The sequence below is a fragment of the Adiantum capillus-veneris genome, chromosome 11 (assembly GCF_014529385.1).
Source record: "Adiantum capillus-veneris isolate H3 chromosome 11, ASM1452938v2, whole genome shotgun sequence".
Lineage (NCBI taxonomy): Eukaryota > Viridiplantae > Streptophyta > Polypodiopsida > Polypodiales > Pteridaceae > Adiantum > Adiantum capillus-veneris.
This window is the reverse complement of record NC_140941.1, coordinates 35,085,208-35,104,357: the sequence shown is the minus strand read 5'-3', so window position 1 is coordinate 35,104,357 and position 19,150 is coordinate 35,085,208. Positions and strand designations below refer to the sequence as shown.

General features: G+C 41.5%; 1 protein-coding gene across 1 annotated transcript; it reads left to right on the top strand.

The window, feature by feature from the left end:
* The first annotated feature begins 13,968 nt into the window (after positions 1–13,968).
* On the top strand, positions 13,969–16,245 carry LOC147447093 (AAA-ATPase At4g25835-like). The gene has a single exon (XM_086522994.1). It carries the CDS (start codon positions 14,044–14,046, stop codon positions 16,075–16,077), a length of 2,034 nt encoding a protein of 677 aa, XP_086379120.1. The 5' UTR covers positions 13,969–14,043; the 3' UTR covers positions 16,078–16,245.
* The last annotated feature ends 2,905 nt before the right edge of the window (positions 16,246–19,150 follow it).

The window sequence follows — 19,150 nt, the reverse complement described above, 5'->3', positions numbered from 1 at the left end:
TTTGCCTTTGTTGAGAGATGGATATAGCCTCCTTAATCTTTTGAAAAGATTCTTGTAGGTCACGGCTGTACTCATCGGCGGCGAAGATCTTCCCATGTACTTTGAGTAGCAAGGGACTTTTAGGTCTTCCCTCAATAATCTCAAAAGGTGCTTTTCCCGTAGAAGTATGTACAGTATTATTGTAGGCATACTCTACAAGAGGTAAGTACTTTTCCCATTGTGAGCGTTGATCTACTTCGGTAACATAAGTCTTGAGTAGATCAAGTATCGTAAGATTGTCTATCTCACTTTGGCCATCCGTTTGTGGGTGATAGGTCGAAGAGAAATTCAATCTTGTTCCTAGATTTTCAAAGAGACCTTTCCAAAAATTACTGGTCATTCTAGGATCTCTATCTGACATGATGGATGTGGGTAATCCATGGTGCTTGAAAATCTGAGATATGAAGAGAGTTTCCATTTGATGTGCCTTAATAGTCTTTTTGACAGGAATAAAATGTGCTTGCTTGCTAAACCTGTCAACTATTGTCCATATTCCTGTATTCCCATGGATAGACTTGGGTAATCCAAAAATGAAATCCATGGATATACTCTCCCATGGTGAATTTGGAATAGGCAATGGCTGGAGTAATCCAGGTTTCTTTCCTCTATCATACTTGGTCTTTTGGCATACTACACATTTTGAAACATACTCTTGTATGTCCACTTTCATGGTAGGCCAATAGAAGTACGTCTCTACTCCTCGGAGAGTAGGTTGAATACCTCTATGTCTTGCATATGGAGGAGCATGGGATTCATACATAACTTTCACACGAAGGGAATGGGTAACACATAGCCTATTGCAGTGGAGAAGATAACCATCCTGCAAGGTGAATGGTTCCTCTTTCTTCCCCAGAGCAAGGGCTGACATTATGTCTCTAAAGTCAGGGTCAGTAGCATACTCATCTATCATAGAGGATAGATCATTGTGAGTAGCTATAGACACCGCATTAACTTTGGGTCGTCGTGAAAGTGCATCGGCCACTTGATTGTGCTTACCAGCTATGTGAGCAATATGGAAATTAAATTGGAAAATAAAATTTGCCCACCTCATTTGTTTGTCGGAAAGCTTGGTTTGCGTCATGAAATACTTGAGACTTTGGTGGTCGGTTCGTAGGATAAATGGAGTCCCCAATAGGTAATGCTTCCATGTGTCTAGGGCATGTAGAACAGCTAAAAGCTCTTTCTCATAAATGCCCAAGACTCGTTCATCAATAATGAGCCTTCGGCTCTCATATGCTATGGCATGCCCTTCTTGAAGCAAAATTGCTCCAAGGCAATCACCACAAGCATCACATTAGACCTCAAATGGCTTTGAGAGATCCGGAAGCACGAGGACTGGTTGGGAATTAAGCTTCTCTTTGAGATTTTCAAAAGCATTTTGCTCCTTAGCAGTCCATACAAACTTAACGTTCTTCTTAGTTATGTCGTGTAGTGGTCCTGCTACTTGAGAGAATTTTGCTATGAAGCGTCTATAGTATGCGCACATACCAACAAAGCTTCTTAGCTCATGTAGATTTCTTGGGTTAGGCCATGCTTTTATTACCTCTAACTTTGATGGATCCATTTGGATACCATCTTTAGAGATAATATGACCTAGGTATTGAATCTCTTGAAGGAAGAATTCGCTTTTCTTTTGGTTGAGAAAAAGCTTATTCTCCCTCAATGCTTGAAAAATCACTTGGAGATGTTGCTTATGTTCCTCCAAAGACTTGGAGTAGATGATGATATCATCAAAGAACACTCCAGTGAATTTGTGGTATGGTCTAAAAATTTTCTCCATCAAACGATTGAACGTAGTTGGTGCATTAGTCAAGCCAAAAGGCATGACTAGATATTCATAAAGACCAAACGTTGTGCGAAACGCTGTCTTTATCATCCACTATCCTTATTTGATGATAGCCACTCTTAAGTTCAATCCTACTGAAGTAGGTAGAGCCTTGTAGCTTATCAAAACAGATCTTCTACCCGAGGTACGGGAAATCTGTTTTTGATAGTGATATGGTTTAGTGCTCGATAGTCCACACACATACGGTATGTACCATCTTTCTTTTGCACTAAAAGCACTGGAGAACAAAAGGGAGAGAAACTAGGCCTCACCATCCCTTTGTCTACCAGCTCTTGTACTTGCCTCATGATCTCCTCTTGTTGAGCTTGTGAGACTCGATAAGGAGTCTTGTTAGGTGGTGAGCTTCCAGGAAGGAGCTCAATGCGATGGTCATCATCCCCTCGTTTTGGAGGTAAGTCCATAGGAATATCATCGATGAACACATCTTGGAATCCTTTTAGAAAATTAGACAAGTCTAACTCTTCTTGATTCCTACCATTTACATTTGATGAAACATTAGTATTTTTTAGAGACTCTTTGACAAAAATCATGTACGCAGAAACTGAGCTCTTCATTGACTTATCAAAAGCAAGAGGATTTACAAGTGGAATAGTGCGACCACGCTCACTAGCATCTATATACATGTTCTTTCCCCTGTAGGTGAAGTAGATTCTCCTTTCAGGGAACTTCATGTTGGCAGCCATGCGATCAAACCATGGTGCCCCTAGGATAACATCCTCATGTTGGAGAGGAGAGATGAAGAAGTCTTCTTTATCGACATAGCTTTGGACATGAAGCCTCAATTTCCCAATCAAGGGAGTAACGAAGGCTTGTTGTCCCTTGAAAGCTGCATCAGCCACTACTATATCTCCCATCTCAAAAGCTTGAATGCCCAACTTGGTGGCCAACTCCGTTGATATGAAGTTGAGAGTAGAGCCAGGGTCAAACAAGATGAAGGCATCATGCTCCCTTACCTTTCCCCAAGCATAGGAAAGTGATGATCCTTTGCAATGAGCATCCTCTTTTGGAGCTTTGATGGTGGAAGCCCTAGGAGTCTCATTGCAAGTATTCTTATTGGGGCAAGAACGATAGCCATGTCCTTGCTCCCCACACTTGAAACACTTATGGTCCTTGCGAAAAGCTTCAAGCTCTTCAGGAGAGAGTTTGTTTTTACCTTTGTAAACTCCCTTCTCCTTGGACCGATTGTTGTTGTTGTTAGAATTGACTTGGGAAGTATTTTGAACATTGGTTTTCCCCTTTGCATCATTTTTGTCTTTGTTTTCCATGGGCTTGACATTACGTCTAGCCCCTTGATGGAAATTGATGCGTGAATCAACCATGGTGTGATGGATTACTTCACTAATAGTACCAGGCCGTTGAGAGTTGATGTATTCGGCCATCTCTTCAGGTAATCCCGCACAGAATTGTTGCCTTTGCTCGGCAAAGTCTATCTTCTGAAAGACAGTAGCCTTGAGATGTAAATCCCAAAAATTGTCTACATATTTGTGGATAGACTCATGGGAGAGGAGCTTCAAGCTGCGCCATTCGGTAAGCACTTTGTCCTTTGCATCGCTTGCAAGGAATTGCTTCATGATGGAAACTCGTAGAGTTTTCCATGTCTTTGGGGCTTCACCATTGCCACGAAGGCTAGCCCACCATTGACGAGCTGATTTTTGGAAGTGCATAGCTACATGGCGTAGCTTGGAGGACTCTGTGAAGCCCTCATCTCCAAAGGCCGCATCAAATTGCTGGATGAAGGCCAACACTTTGTCAGTAGCACCGAAGGTGCCATCATAAGTGAGAAAAGAGATACTCTTTCCTCCCTCCTTGAACTTCTTTAGATTTTGTGACCTTCGCCATGCAGGAAATGATTTGTGATGTCCTCCCCTCTTCTATTCTCTAGGAGAATAGCCATAACTTTCGTCGAAAGAGGAGGAAGGTGAAGAAGAAGGAGAAGAGAGTGACCTCTTCCTAGCCCTTTTCTTCCTTTGTTTCCTCTCTTGCCTTTCAGAGTGATGAGGAGAAGGACTATGTGTTGATCTTTTCCTCTTGGGAAGAGTGGGCGATTGTCTAGACCGCTGTCTTCGTGGAGCCACATCTTTAGAGGAACTTAAACTTTCATTGCTTTCTTGCTCTTTGGATTACTCCTCTCGAATGGGAGAGAGTCTTCTTTTGGGGGTCTCTTCAAGAGGCCTCCTAAGCTCTCTCTCCTCTTGGAGAGGAAGGGAAATTCCATAAGCACGAAGTTGTTGAGTAACTTCGGCTTGCAAAGCAGGGTTGCCCATAGCTTGCTGCAACCTAGTAACGAGATAATTCACAAACATGGGAGCATCATCATTAGCACCTTCATGTGCAAAATCAAAGCTATCAATGTTCATTCTACTCTCTTGATTATTGTCAGCCATGTTAACAAAATTTATGTATGTACTTAGTGTATGCTTTGGCAATTCAAAACCTTAGTTGCCACTCCTCTTAGCGTTTGAAAATCGGCTCTTAAGTATCTACACCCACGGCTCGAAGTGGTTAATTATAGAGAGTAGAGGAGTAGGTCTAACATAGCAGAGTTGCCCAGGGCTAGCTCCTTTCTGACTTCTTATGGATCAATAATGGTAAAGCCATAGGCAAGTCTAAAAAGACTCCATTATTAGGTCCTAAGCTCCCGAGGTGTGCACCATCCCCCACATAGTGGGCTCAACAAAACCGATAATAGATCCCAGTTCCACTTACCCTAATATAATTAACAACATCAACCATTTATAGGCTACTTAAGGACCTCTCTTCTTAAGCAAGAAAAGAGAAACCAAACGCTTTGATACCAATGTAATGGAATTGGCCTATTTAATTTGAGAGTAGCGAAAATTAATGAGAGTACTTTTGAGAAATGACTTTGTGAGCATAGCATGTAAACATAATTGAAGATAGCAACATAATCATAGCAATTAGTTAACTTGGCATGAACAATACTTTTGCAAGAGAGAGAATTTAGAGAACATGACAACAGTTGAGGACCGGATTTATGTGGAGCCGGTCCCCCCTCCAATAGGCATTTGTATTATGATTTCTCCCATTAAGAGAGACTTGTTACAATACAATATTTGTGTTCCTTGTGACCTAGGTGATGCAATGAAGATGGAAAGCTTCATTCATCACTAACATAACATAAACTTGAAGAAAGCTTTAACTATCCCAAGCCTCAGTCCCAAGACCTCAAACACCTTGGAAGGTGGAGAGAACTAGCAGGGAATGAGGGTAGGAAAGAGGAAGAAGAAACATTTCGTAGGAGAAAGAATTAGTTCCTCACTTATCATAACTCTTGTTGCTAGCATACATAATAGCATAGTAATGAAGAAGAAGGAGATGGCAAGCTTAAGCATTGAAGCATGGCTCTTGGTTGGATTTGCACTCCATATCCAAGAGTGTTGGTGTAGGCTCTCAACCTCTACTTGCTTGGAGAAGGAGAGGGAGCTCTTGCACTTTGCATAGCACACAATGAGAGTGTTTGCGAGTGTGTGTGGGTGAGTATACCCCCTAGCTTGCTTGGGTCGACCCCCCCCCTTGTAGCTCATGCTTGAAGCTCATTGGACCCCTCCAGGCCTAGCCAATCACAAGCAGGAGGCATTACAAGCAGCAAGGGTAGCCTTGAGACAAGTGTCCCCCTTTCCCCTTTGAGAGAGAGGGCTAGATAAATGCTAAATCATTTAATTAAATATCCTAAATTATTATTGGACCCCTTGGGTGGCCAACCAATAGGCTTCACGCACACCATGAGGGCAACATGAGGAGGAACTTGACAAGTGTCCCTTTTGCTTTATTTGCACCACGCATGCCTTGTGTGAGTGTGTGCGTGTTCTCTCTCATCCCCCCTCATGTAGGGCTCGCCCCCTCCTTGTACGGATTGAATCTTTGACTTTTTGACACCTCAAGCCCCTCATGCATAGGCCCAGTTCCCACCACAAGCTTGGCTCATAAGCACTTTAAGCTTGGGCTGGGTTCTCACCTCAAGTGCAACCCTAGCATCTCAAGCATGTCAAGCATCTCAATAATTAAGCACCTCAAGCATCTCAAGCACCTCAAGCATCTCAAGCACCTCAATCATCAAGCACCTCAAGCACCTTAGTCATCAAGCATGACAAGCAGGACAAGCACCTCGAGCTGGGTCAGGTTCCCGCGCCTCAAGCTCAGCCCTAGCTTACCTAAGGTCAAAGGCCTTTTACACACATTATTGGAGGTCTTCAATGAATCTAACCCTAAGGTCTTATGCTCCATTTGTTAGCCTTGTTCTTTGATAGACCATCTCTCATTTGGGCCCCTTTACCATTGGCCCCGTGTTGAGATAGATCTATAAGCACATGTCTATATCTTAACACTTGTTCCCGTTTATTCTCCCACATTAAGTGATCAATTTAATATGAGAAAATCATTTGGGTTGGTTAGATATTAGATCTTAGATTTTATGACAAATGACAAGCGACAAACTGACACAAAATCATCTGCTAACATACAGTCAACAACTGGCACACACTTCAACTTGTTATATCTTTCTGATCTGGGTTCCAATTGATGCACATTCACTTCCTGCTAGCCCCATATATTGAGCACTACCATCTTGAACTGTGTTAAGCTCCAAAAACCCCTAGATGGCACACCTACCGAGGCAACCAACTCGACACAAACGTGGCCCTGAAGAAAACTTCAACTGCTAATAACTTGACATCCGGGACTTAGATTGCCGATTTGAAAATACAAACATGCTCCATAAATCAACCACTACACATCCATAGATCCAAACTGGCTCGAACTTCTTGGCATCACTTGGCCTATTCGTCTCAGATCTACAATCACTTCCAACTTCAAAGCCCCGTATGTTGCATGCCGTGGCTCCATTTGACGAGCCTCTTGGACCTATTCCTTCAAAACCTCAAGCTCTACATGCCTGGGCCAAAAACCAGCACCTTGGACATTCTTCACCTATCACCCTGTCAGGCCCTATCTGGAGCCCATCTTGGTCTAGAAACCCACATAAAGCATACATCTCCGACCTCTTGCTGACATAATAGCTATTAACATTATTCATAAGTTGAAAAAACCTCAAATATGTATGCAGATTTGCATCTTTCACCCCGTGCCTGCAAAGCGGCACGACAACGTTGAGAAAGAGAACGAGAGGGAGAGAGCTATGCTGCTTATCAGGCCGTGCTGCAGTGACGTGATCTTCTCAGCAAGCCTGGTGACCCCAATGATATAGAGAAACTCCAATTTATCTTGGTTCGATCTACCCTCCTTCCTTGTTGCAAGTGGCCCTGCCCACGGTGCAATCCTTCCTCGTTTGAGTCAATCCCGCCATGGAAGGGATCACTCCCGCGTTCTTGTCCTCCTCAGCTCTGTGTAGTCAAGGGCCATTGCCTTCCCCCCTTCCTTGCAAGAGGGATTGTCCATGGCCCATACTCGCCCACAGAGAGAGCCACAGAGAGAGAGAGAGAGAGAGAGAGAGAGAGAGAGAGAGAGAGAGAGAGAGAGAGAGAGAGAGAGAGAGATCATGCAGCCACCATGCAAAAAGCATGCGAGGTCTTACCCCCCTCCTCCATAGATCACTCCTCCCCTAAGCTCTGATACCAATGTGAGACTGAGGGGAATAGAGGTTGCAACTCTCCACCTAGCCATGCTCTATATAGGCTCTGCCTTGCTAATAATAGGGCCCCCTTGACCTAGGCCTGACATGTTTGGATTGCCAAGGCAACACCCAGGATTACCAATTAAATATTTTTAATCTTTCATTTAGTGTTTAATAGGTTAAAGACATACTAGATCTTTTCAGGCTGGTTTCTTTGGTAATGTACCTTCTTGGTTGTACCTTTCAGTTTGAATGATGCACTTGACAATGGATAAGTGGACGTTATGTTCAACCTCTAGGTACGCGTATGATTTGGTTTCAATTTATTTTTGAATTTTCTTTGATTGAGTTTTCCACGTAGGATGTATATACTAGAATGCTTTCATCCATTTTGCTCTTCAAACACATGACAAGGTCCTGTAGGAGATTTTTCTTTGGGACAATAGTGTATCAGATACATTTTTGCACCCTGGAATTATGGACCTGCATGATAGGTTTCGTTTGGTAGATGTTGTCACAAGGGATACAACATGGTCTTGGAACCCATGAAGTTCGGTTTAGCTAGTGTGGAGTAAGATTTGTGAGAGTCCCTCTTTATTTGGTATCTAGATGTGATTGATTTTCACATTCTAATATGGTCCAAATATGTTAGCTTAATTTTCACATAATTGCAATGGAAAGTATTTAGTTCTTTCCCTGGGTTGAAAGGTAGAGCAGGAGAGTGTGATGTTTCGATTGTGAAAAATTTCAAAAACTTTGCTTTGTGTTAGATTGATATGGATCATGATGTGTTGTTTGTTCTATCAACACAATAAAGATGCACATCTATCTAAAGCTGAAAAATGAGTATGTTTCTTAAAAATGTGGTGCATGGTCTTTGTGACAACATTGGATGTATTGGTATGCAGACGATTGGTATGGAATCTCTAGGTATTTAAGTATTTCACTCTATAGGGAGTCAGAAGTATTGAGCAAAATGATATAGGGAGTCACAAGTATTGAGCAAAATGAGGATGATAAGGGTTCTACAAGAGCTACACATGATTCATATCTATTATGTCAATGTAAGTGGTTGTGATATTCAACTATGGAAGGTGTGTAGAATCGTGAGTCTTATATTTCAAACGATGAGTTTGATGTTTTCAAATTGATTGTAAAGTTTATTGATGATGTATATTTCAACGTGATCCTCAACCCTCCAATTATAGAGTGCGGTACGAGTCATTATAAAAGAAGATTCTTACAATTAAGTGGCATCATAATTTTATATGAATTTTTTTTATTTGAAATATTATATGGTCGTGAGTAGTTTTAGTAAAGGTGTTGTGCTTATAAGACTTCTCTTTCTAATATTGGAGTGCATCTTTTATGAAAGTGGCCATGAAAATTCTAATTCTCTCTCTCTCTCTCTCTCTCTCTCTCTCTCTCTCTCTCTCTCCAATTTTCAAGTTTTGAATGCTAACATCGTCTTTTTTTTTTTTCAACAGCCAAGAAAATGGCTCACAATTTTTTTGACATTTTTTCAAGTGTAAAGACTCTTATTCTTGAATCTTTTGAAGAATATTTGCTACCTACTGAGTGGGGATGGCCATCCTTGTCACTATATGACATCGGGGTAAGGTCCATAGGGGATATAGGGCCCAAATTTTGGAGGTGGGGGGAACTTCGATCCTAGCCATTTGATCATCCAATGAACTAGGGGTGCATGAATTAGGGGTAAAGTAGGCGTGAACTAGGGGGTGATCGTCTGTCGTGCTAACATGGGCAGCGACACTCTCCAACGAGACGATAGGGCTTTTGTGTGGGTGGCAACTAGGAGGTCTCGAGTTCAACCCACACCTTGCGAGACCGATGAGCTATGGGGTAAACTCAGGGCGCCGTTTTTGTCCCTAGTTCACCCTTAGGTCATCAAGCAATCGGACAACGCTGAGATCAAAGCCACTCCACGCCCCTAAATTTGAGTCCTAGATCTCTCTTGGTTGAGATAGTGATGAGGGATAGACATGGGTCTAAGAAGAAAACTACACTAGGTTGAGAAGACACGATCTACATTCAGCTGCTTGATCCAATTTCTTTGCTAATGTTGAGCTAATGCTCTTGAAACAAGTTGACTCATCATTACAAGATTTACTTTAGTTGGGGAAAGATAGATTGAAGAGAAGTGTGTCGAGCTCTAGCTCAAAATCCTGATCCTGTTAAAATAACACAACTGTGAGAGCTATGTAGGTATTTTCCATAGCATTTTTGGCAGTAGAGTGATGTACTCTCTGAAATTTTTGTGCAGTATTAAAAATAACTACTATTTTGTTTGATAAAACACTCTTCAATGATGTGCTTATTTGTAGTTTGTGTGTGTGTGTGTGTGTGTGTGTTCTCCTCTCCCTCTCTCATCCTACTCCTACTCACTCTCTATGTCTCTTTCTCGCGCTGCTGAAGGTGAAGTTGGTCGATTTGGAGGGCCTCTGGCCTTGCTGCTTCCCATTGGTCTCTCTCTCTCTCTCTCTCTCTCTCTCTCTCTCTCTCTCTCTCCCCAAAGGTGAAGTGGGACAAATTGTCTAGTACTTAGAATATGGTCATCTGGTATCCACTTTGTACAAGGCCATACACCAATAAGCTATGGGCCAAGAAGCTCTATATCCAAATATAAGCATTTATGTTTGCGTTTGAGGATTTTTTATATCATAAAAGAATTGACATGAACGAACATGAATTATACGACAAAGGCATTTTTGTGAGCAATGATAGATCCAAACCTTATAAATACCATGTTACTTCTTAGAAGAGTGTTTTTGGCCTGTGGAAGGCCATAGGGTTAAGTGTGCAAAGTTGTTGCAAAACTAAGGCCATTGGATTCTTTGGCTAGATGAGCGTCACATGGCAAGGTTCTTTATAAAATATCTTTGTTGTCCCTTTTGTTTCTTTACATCACTTTCTTTGAGAGACAAGTGTCCCTAAGGGATTCAAAAGTCTTGTGAATAGAAAGCTTAAACTAAGACACTTTGTTCGCATGCTTGAAAATGACTTCTATATTTCTATCTATATTATATATGAAACAGCTTAAATTTTTTAATTTTTTAAGGAAGGAGAGACCCTCCATGTGTCACTCACTCTTTGTTCAAGAGAAAACCTTATAAGACCTCTATTTTAAAATGCAAAACTCAAAGGTAGGAAGATTTAAAATACAAAAGTGAATAGTAACATTGCAAAAAATGAAAAGACTTTTGGGAATTGAAAATCAAAGACTTTCTACTTTACACAAAGTAACTGAACCATTTAAGTACACATAGCAAAAAGACTTTGAAAAATGTAAAGTCAAAAGCCTTTCTACTTTACATAAAATGAACAATTTAAGTACACATAGCAAAAAGACTTTGGAAAATGTAAAGTCAAAAGCCTTTCTACTTTACATAAAGTAAATAGTTTAGCTTAAGTACACATAACAAATGATATCTGTGAAAATGTATTTTCAAATAAAAAAATTTGGCCAAAATCATAAGAGTAAGTGAATGTATTTAAATCTCAAAGAAATTACAAAAAGATCTCAAGCTTAGCCGAGTCTTGAGGTGTTGAAGATTACACATTTGTTCTCTCCCAGAGGCTACCAAGAACAAATTAGGTGTACTATACTAACAAACTTTTACTTACCGTACCTTGCCACAACGGCATCCGTGTATTTTGGAAACAAACAAGTATATTTTCAAAATTTTAAAAATAACTATAAAGAGACACTTCTTTACCCTTTTTGAAAGTGCTTGAAAAATTGTTGGCATTGGGCACCTGTGTTGGTGTCCCTTCTCTCTCAATTTATCGGTTACTATAGTGAGTGCATGTATGTATGTACATGCACATGACAGAGACATTAACAAAACTCAAACATTGAGTATATTTTATAAAGAGAGGAGGGCTTGCCTGCTTATGACAAAGCTCGGACATCCATGGGGTAGATCTCGATGCAACTCAAGTATGTAACCAAAGAGAGAGAGAGAGAGAGAGAGAGAGAGAGAGAGAGTTGACAAAGAGAGGAATTTTGTGGACAACCCACTATTAGATTTAGCAGGAGTACATCTTCTTGTGTTAATCAGCTTTTGGGATGGTAGATAGGTCAATTTCAACACGTGCATACATGCTTGTGTATTTGTGTATACGTGTGTGTGTGTGTGAGTGAGTGTGGAGAGAGAGAGAGAGAGAGAGAGAGAGAGAGAGAGAGAGATTAAAAGGTCACTTATCAACGAGAAGAAGAGAGTAGAGAGAGGTTCCATGTATATGTGTGTGTGCATGTGAGTGTGTGTGGAGGGAGAGAGAGAGAGAGAGAGAGAGAGAGAGAGAGAGAGAGAGAGAGAGAAGAAGAAGAAGAAGAGAATTTTAACGTCGTAGGAAACTATCCCAAGAGACCTTAGAGATCTAGCCGACGAGGAGAGTTGAACTCAAGACCTGTTATTCAAGAGGAAAATGGTATAACCTTTCTATCACCCAAGTGTGGTAGATTGGTTATGCCATTTCCCTCTTACATAAATCTTTCCTCCCCCCTTACCTTCCAACAGGCCATCGTGAGTCCTCACCTTGTTTTCACACCTTGGGGAGATGTACAAAGATAGAGAGACACACACACATACACGTAGTGTTGGTATGAGCAAGCAAGGGCCCTCGAAGGGGGGTCTCGTGAGCTGGTAACTATAATCATAATGCCCGTCCATCGCCAAAAGTGACGGGCAGGCAACAATTTGGTGTGTATTTAGCCATAGGTGGTGGACATGTGAGGCTCAATTATCAGTAATTAGGGTGGATAATTGAGCCTCGTCTGTGGTCACACGCTTATAATCGAGCCAACTCAATAGAACTGGACAGATCGTTTTGTAAGTATGACAAAATTGACATAATTGCAAACAAATATCAGTGTGGAATTCAATATGAGAGTTTCAGACTTCCATGCTACAGTTCTGAATGCCGTTGTGGATGATGTGTCAGAATGTCGGACAATGCTATAGTCTGTCAAATAGTAGGGACGCGATATCCTCTCTCTACAATAGTAATCACAATCAACCAAGTAACCAATTGCGCTCCAAAATCTATCAGAACATATACAGCATAGAGGAGTGCCTTGGTCTCACTACTCAAACAATTGTAGAGTAGAGAAAGTCGTGAAATTAAACCATTTTTTAGATAGTTATTGAGGTTATCAATCATTATATATGTTTAATAAATACACATGCAATTCTTTTTTACAAACTCTCCAATGCACTTTGAACTTGTTTACTTAGTGCTAGATGCAATATGTGTATGTCCTATTATGTTCAATAGATGGTCTATAGCAATGCCCACCAAACTCTCTATGTGTTCAACACCTGGCACTCCAAAATAACTTAGAGTTGCCTCACTTGCTCTTCGTAGGAAGCGTGATATACAAGAACGAAGAAGGGGCCCTATTCAACCGATGTGATAGATTGTTGGGGGTGGTTCCCAGTTCAGCCGATGTATGATATTTTGTATGGTTCCCTGATGTTGAGGGTATGGTCGGGGGTGGCTCCCTAATTAGCCGATGTATGGTGGATGGACTCTCTGTGGTGCCATGGCTTGGTCTGAGCATGGCGTGTCTTTGTAAATTTTTTTATTATAAAGGCTCTTGTCAGACGAGGGCAGATGCCTTTCTCTGATGCGTCATTGGACCAATCGGAGAAGCTGTCATAGATTTCAGCTGTCACACACATCCGGAGGACATCTCCCTTAGTGCTATGCTGGTGTGCCAGGTCATGGACAGCAACCCCTCACAGTTGGGCGACTCCCCCACTCTGCCTACGCGGGGCCAAGAAGGATTTCGACAGCTTTGATTCGTCAATTTCCTGCAGTGTCAATTCTTTTTATATTACTTTCGTCCGCCTTGTCTGACTGGGTACTCGGACATCCTTTTTTCACTGAAAATGGGCGCTCGCCTCAAACGTGCCATGTCATGGATGGGTGCCGTCTGTGTGTGACAAGGCCTAATATTCTACACTCACAATTGTGAGTTCTGAAAAAAAAACAAGGTGAATAGTTTACGATGGCTTCTAGAAGGCATCATTTTTTACTTAATAAATGATTATTAGAACATATTTGACATGTTAATGGACTTTGTGTTCACGAAAAATGTGTCTCATCTTAATATTGTGTCGTTTTCAATTTTAAAAATGTTAATTGAGAGTAAGGGGAAAAGGAGAATTTTTGCTCAAAAATAGAGAAAAATAATATAAAAATTTGAAAAATAAATCAAAATTTTAAAAATTCTTCTTAGCAAATTCAAGAAAAAGGTACACACACATGCTTATTTTCATATAATGAGAATATATAGCAATACATGAAATGACTTGAAATGTCACCTAGAAATAGAAACATTAATGTGTTAATGTGAAGGTGACCATTTAACGGTGAAAGAATTGCACGTTTTTCCTGGCCAAAAAGAGGAAGCGTGATATACACAAATTCAATTTCGCCTCCTCTTTTTGACCTCGTCTTCAACAGAAAAGCGAAGAACGAGAAGCTTACAAAACACGCCCCTATTGGCTGCTTCTCATGTAATTCTGTTTCATTCTTCACCATGGATGCTGGAAAGACTGCTCTGTCTGTGATGGGTGCCTGTGCGTTCGGGCTTACCTTTGTCCCCCATCCTCTGAGGGCCAAGTTAGATTCCTGCCTTAGGGATTTGTGGGTGAAGCTCTTCTCCACAGCAGACCCTTTTGCCTACATCGAGGTTCCTCGCAAGAGTAAAGCTGGCCCCAACGCATCTGTACGCCATAACTCTAATGCTTATGCACGCATCGCTTCTGCCTGCAACCCCTTCTATTCAGAGGTAGGTCTTTACCTTGGCTCTCTCAACATCGAATTTGCTACTCGGCGTGTCTGTCTTTATGGTATGGATCTTGCTGATGACCTTGATCGTCCCATCTCAAAGTTTTTTTTTGGCCTCCCCCTCGACGAAACCCTAATCGACACCTTCGAAGGTGTCCAATTCAGCTGGACACACACAATTGCATCAGATGGTAAGCACTCTTCCTCTCATGACCAAAATAATGATGATGCAAATGATGTGTTTACCCTCAGAATGTTGAAATCTGACAAACGGCACCTGCTTCACCCCTATCTTAACCACATCACTAGAGTGGCACATGAGATTAGACAGCAGAACACGCTACCGATTCTCTACACGAATGGTACTCATGGATCACATTGGAGCCCAGTAACCTTGAAGCATCCTTCAACTTTTGATACTATTGCCCTAGATGGTGATTTGGCAGAGCGTATCCAGGCAGATCTTAAAGCTTTTTCAGAATCGGAGGCTTATTACCATAGCATTGGTCGTGCATGGAAACGTGGTTACCTTCTCTACGGCCCTCCAGGCACAGGCAAGTCCAGCTTGATAGCTGCCATATCAAACTACATGCATTATGACATCTATGATCTTGAACTCACAAATGTATTCAACAACTCAAGCCTTCAGAGCCTCCTCATGCAGACCACAAGGAAATCCATTATAGTGATTGAGGACATTGATTGTGCCACCATCAAAGGAATTTCTGAGCGGCAGAAAGGGCACCATGAATATTCCTCGGACAAAGATGATTATGAGGAAACTCCTAGCAGTAATTCACGAGGGTTTACTTTATCGGGGCTGTTGAACTTTGCGGATGGTCTCCTTTCATGCTACGGGGAGGAGAGGATTTTCATTTTCACAACAAATCATAAGGAGCGACTAGATTCGGCTTTGCTAAGGTGTGGCAGAATGGACATGCATATACATTTGTCCTACTGCACATTCTCTGTGTTCAAGCAGCTAGCGGTTACCTATTTGGGTGTCAAGAATCATGCACTCTACGGGGAGCTTGAGGAGGCCATGAAACCAGGGGTGAATGTCACACCAGCATCTATAGCTGAAATATTAATCAGTGAGAGGAAAGTTCCAGATGAAGCTATCAAGCAAGTGCTTGCTGCAGTTAAAGCGAGGCAGCCTTTAGGTGTTGAGAGTGAAGAGAAGCTAACGGCTGGGGGGGCAGAGTCCGCTGAAAGATTGGAAAATACAACTTCCAACGTACGAATCCGGAAGTATCTGGACGGGGACTTGGCAGGAACATTTTGTGAAGGATCAGCGAGGAAGAAGAGACAAACCAGTGCTGATGTGTGTGCAGCAGACCCACCAATAGCAAAAGATACAGGGCTTTGGTCTTCTGAAGAAGAGTCTGAAGAGGATGGTCAAGACATACGAACAGCTGCAGTTGTGGAACAGCGAATTGAAAATGGAAAGGATACACTTTTGTCAAGGTTGCAAAGTGGGCAGGTGAGAGAATCAGCTGATGAAGGTGTTGAAAGGCTAACTGCAGGAGAAAAACCAGAGGTGTCTGCGGCAACAAATGCAACCCATAGGAAAGGGCAAACTTTTGATGCAGGGTATGACCAGCATGCTAGAGAAGCAGTCCAAGCAAGGTCTGATTTGAACGCTGCAAATTCAGATGGAGGTGTTTGGCAGGGCATGATGATTAATGACTCTGAGGACTCATCCGATGGAGGATCTCAAAAGCTGGATAATGCTCACCTGATTCCCTTCAAGGCTGCAATTGCAGTTCATGGAATGTCTTGAACAAGCAACATGAGAATCTGATAAGATAACCTCCAAGGAAGCCAAATCATAATGGAACCGTTGGACATTGGCAATATGCTATTTCGACTGCCCCAGAGGATTTTAAATTGAAAACGAGCAGGTCATATTTTCCTCTGATGAATGTTAAGTTCTTGGGTAGTTCTGGTTTGGGACTGTTTTATTGAAGCTCTCATACAAAGTATGTGCAGAAGTGTCTCTGCTATAAATTAAAAGCCCTGCAAGTGAGTTGCAATAAGTCGGATCTCTTAGGAATGCGATCATGGTCGGTTATCCACTCGATGCAAGTGTTTGCCATTTCTAATCAATTCTCTCGCTGTCATGGCTATTTAAAAATAACTGAGGTGCCTTTTTATCCAGCACTTGAAAAAAACCCAGGTTTAGTGCATCCCACCTCTAAATTAAACCTACAATTCCCATTTTTGAGCTCACTTACCAGGTAAGATTTGTAAGGGTGCTTGTTTATTTAATAATCGCTATAATCCTCGAACTAAGCAATCACCCATTTTTATCTTTGCATTAAGTGATGCTAAGATCCATGGATACCTATGAGCCTAAGGTTCCCTAGGTTTAGTTGACTAGAAACCCTGAGTTTTGATCCATTGTGGGAACAGGATAAAAACCAAGGTATGTGTGATTAATGTAAGCCACAAGCCTTGCAAAATAGTTCTAGGAGAGCTTATAAGAGTCCTCATCAAACTGTCAGAACCTTGTGTAGTCATCCACAAACTATTGAAGGCATGTTTGCTCACCATGGTGAGCTTGATCAATTGATTCTCGACTCTGTCCCAAATCAACCATAGCCATTTGATAGCCTTTTTGGCCAGACTTGGAAAACCCTTTTTCTCTTTAGTTCCTTCTCTCTTCTTGATGTACCTTGTCGCTTGCCAACAAAAGTTTTCTCATGTTGGGTTGGTGGAGAATTGAAGGACCAAAATGTAAATTGTGACTAAGCTTGGAGCCACTACGGTACTTTTCTTCGTAGGGAGGAGGTTTTCTCACTTGGGGTTACAACATTGTAGGAATAGCTTAATCTTTGTATTAGCACACTCACTATTACTACTTCTTGTGTTGTGTGTCCTTTGGCTTCTCCTCTTCCTCCATCTTCATGTGCATTTGTGCATCCCTATTTCCAAAATTGGTATCATAAAAGACTTCGTCATCACAAGCAGTGTCGCCAATACTCTCCTAGGTCATTGTTTGGGGGTCTTAACACTTATCACATCTCTGAAAAAGATAGAACCAAGACGAAATGTCAATCTTCGGAAGCAAATGACTCGACTAGGGTATGGAGGCATGCCAAGAGGTTGTCAATCTCTTGTCTGAACACAACACGCTCCACTATGACTCTCAATATGCACTTCATCTACTGAAATCTATGATCCTCTTCTTTGGACCTCTCACTTAACCACGTGCAAATCCTTGAGCTAATCAACTCCATTGACTCTAAACTTCATAGGCATCATACTTTTATTTCATCTGAATATATAAATTAGCTCCAGTACTTTGTGACTCAACATCTCACTTTGTACTTTTAGTTCAGTTCATATTTGATTTTCTAAGTTCATCTGAAGTCTGAATTTGTTATCTCTTTACCTGGACATTTGATTGTGAGTCTCCAACCTAGAAAAGCTATCAAAGTAACTAGCTCATTCCAAGGTAGCATCATGCTCGAATGCCCAATCACTCTCAAAAGGGGTTATAACTCCTTGTGCTAATATCTCTTGCACAATCTTGTTGATCCTATTGGAGAGCATTGGTGAATAGGCATCTTGACTATATAGAACATGTCTAGGTCATCAGACTTGCATTACGACACCGGAAAAAAACACAATTTTTTGATGCATGTAAACTTTTCGAATTTCAGATGTGCCTTCTGAGCGCCGCGAATCATATATAATTGACGGAATTTCAAAACGACACTCAAATAGAGAGAAATATCACCTGGAAGGTCGTAGATGGAGACGTGCGGTTTTCGTGCGACGCTTGCAATGCAGGTATTTGCACGTAGAGCTTGACAAGAAAACACAATGGTACCCTCGGAATTCTGATGCGACAACCTTGCGGTGCGGTGTGAGCAATTAGAAGCGATGTACAAATTGCTCATTCATTCATAATAATGCTCATACAAAAAACCTTACAATGTTTCTTTTAAACCCTAGCTCCGGGTTTCATGGTACAAAAGCTAGATTTACCATAATCGCATTAGTGTCTACATTCTCGGCTTTCCAAAGATGTTGCTTATCAATTGGGATTACAATTGCATGGGAGATAAAACAAACTCAAACTTTGGTTGGAATCTTCCAACACTCTCCCCGTCCAATTTCATGTTGTCCTTCACATGAGTCAAAAGCGATGGCAGATGTCAGGTCGCCTTTTGAGGCAGCGCCTTGCTTTTTCTTGTAGGCCTTCTTGATATTCCGCCGCTGAGTCTTTGTCTTCAGGAGCAAATGGCCTCATCGTGTATACTGAAAGGAGATCCATTGTGTGGTAGCTCACAAACTCACTCCGATGTTGTTGACTTCAGGCTTAAAAAGTGGTGTTCAATGTGAAAAACCCTGTGTAGAAAGCTTCTTCAAAAGTGCTCATGAAGCATGATGGCATGAACATCAAGCGGGCAAAGAAGCCATGCAAAATGCGCTCATTTGGTTGCTGGCTAAATCATAAACCAACCCTTTATTTCCTTTGGGGAAGGACATCCAAGGTATTTCTGATATCCAGGGTTTATGATACATAGTTCTGCAGGCGGCCATCATGCAAACAGACAAAAAAATGTGTTTTTATATCAGGCCGAGTTTTTGCATGGACTTGTTCACTACCCCTATAGGCTCAAGTTTTGATTTGGTGTGATTTGGATTGGAGGTTTGGTCGTAGTCGAGGTTTCAGTCATTTGCTCAGGTGTTTGGTACCTTGGTTTATGTAGATGTGAGCTTTTTTCACTTTGGCTTCATAGGGATGTTCCATATGCTGCCCCAAACATGTACCTATGATTAACTCCTTCCTAAACTTGCTGATAACATTCTGCTAGAAAAAATCACGATTTTTTTCATTTTTT

What these genes read in the sequence shown, in the direction of transcription:
- LOC147447093 (XM_086522994.1), top strand. Translation starts at nt 14,044, where the DNA reads ATGGATGCTGGAAAGACTGCTCTGTCTGTGATGGGTGCCTGTGCGTTC.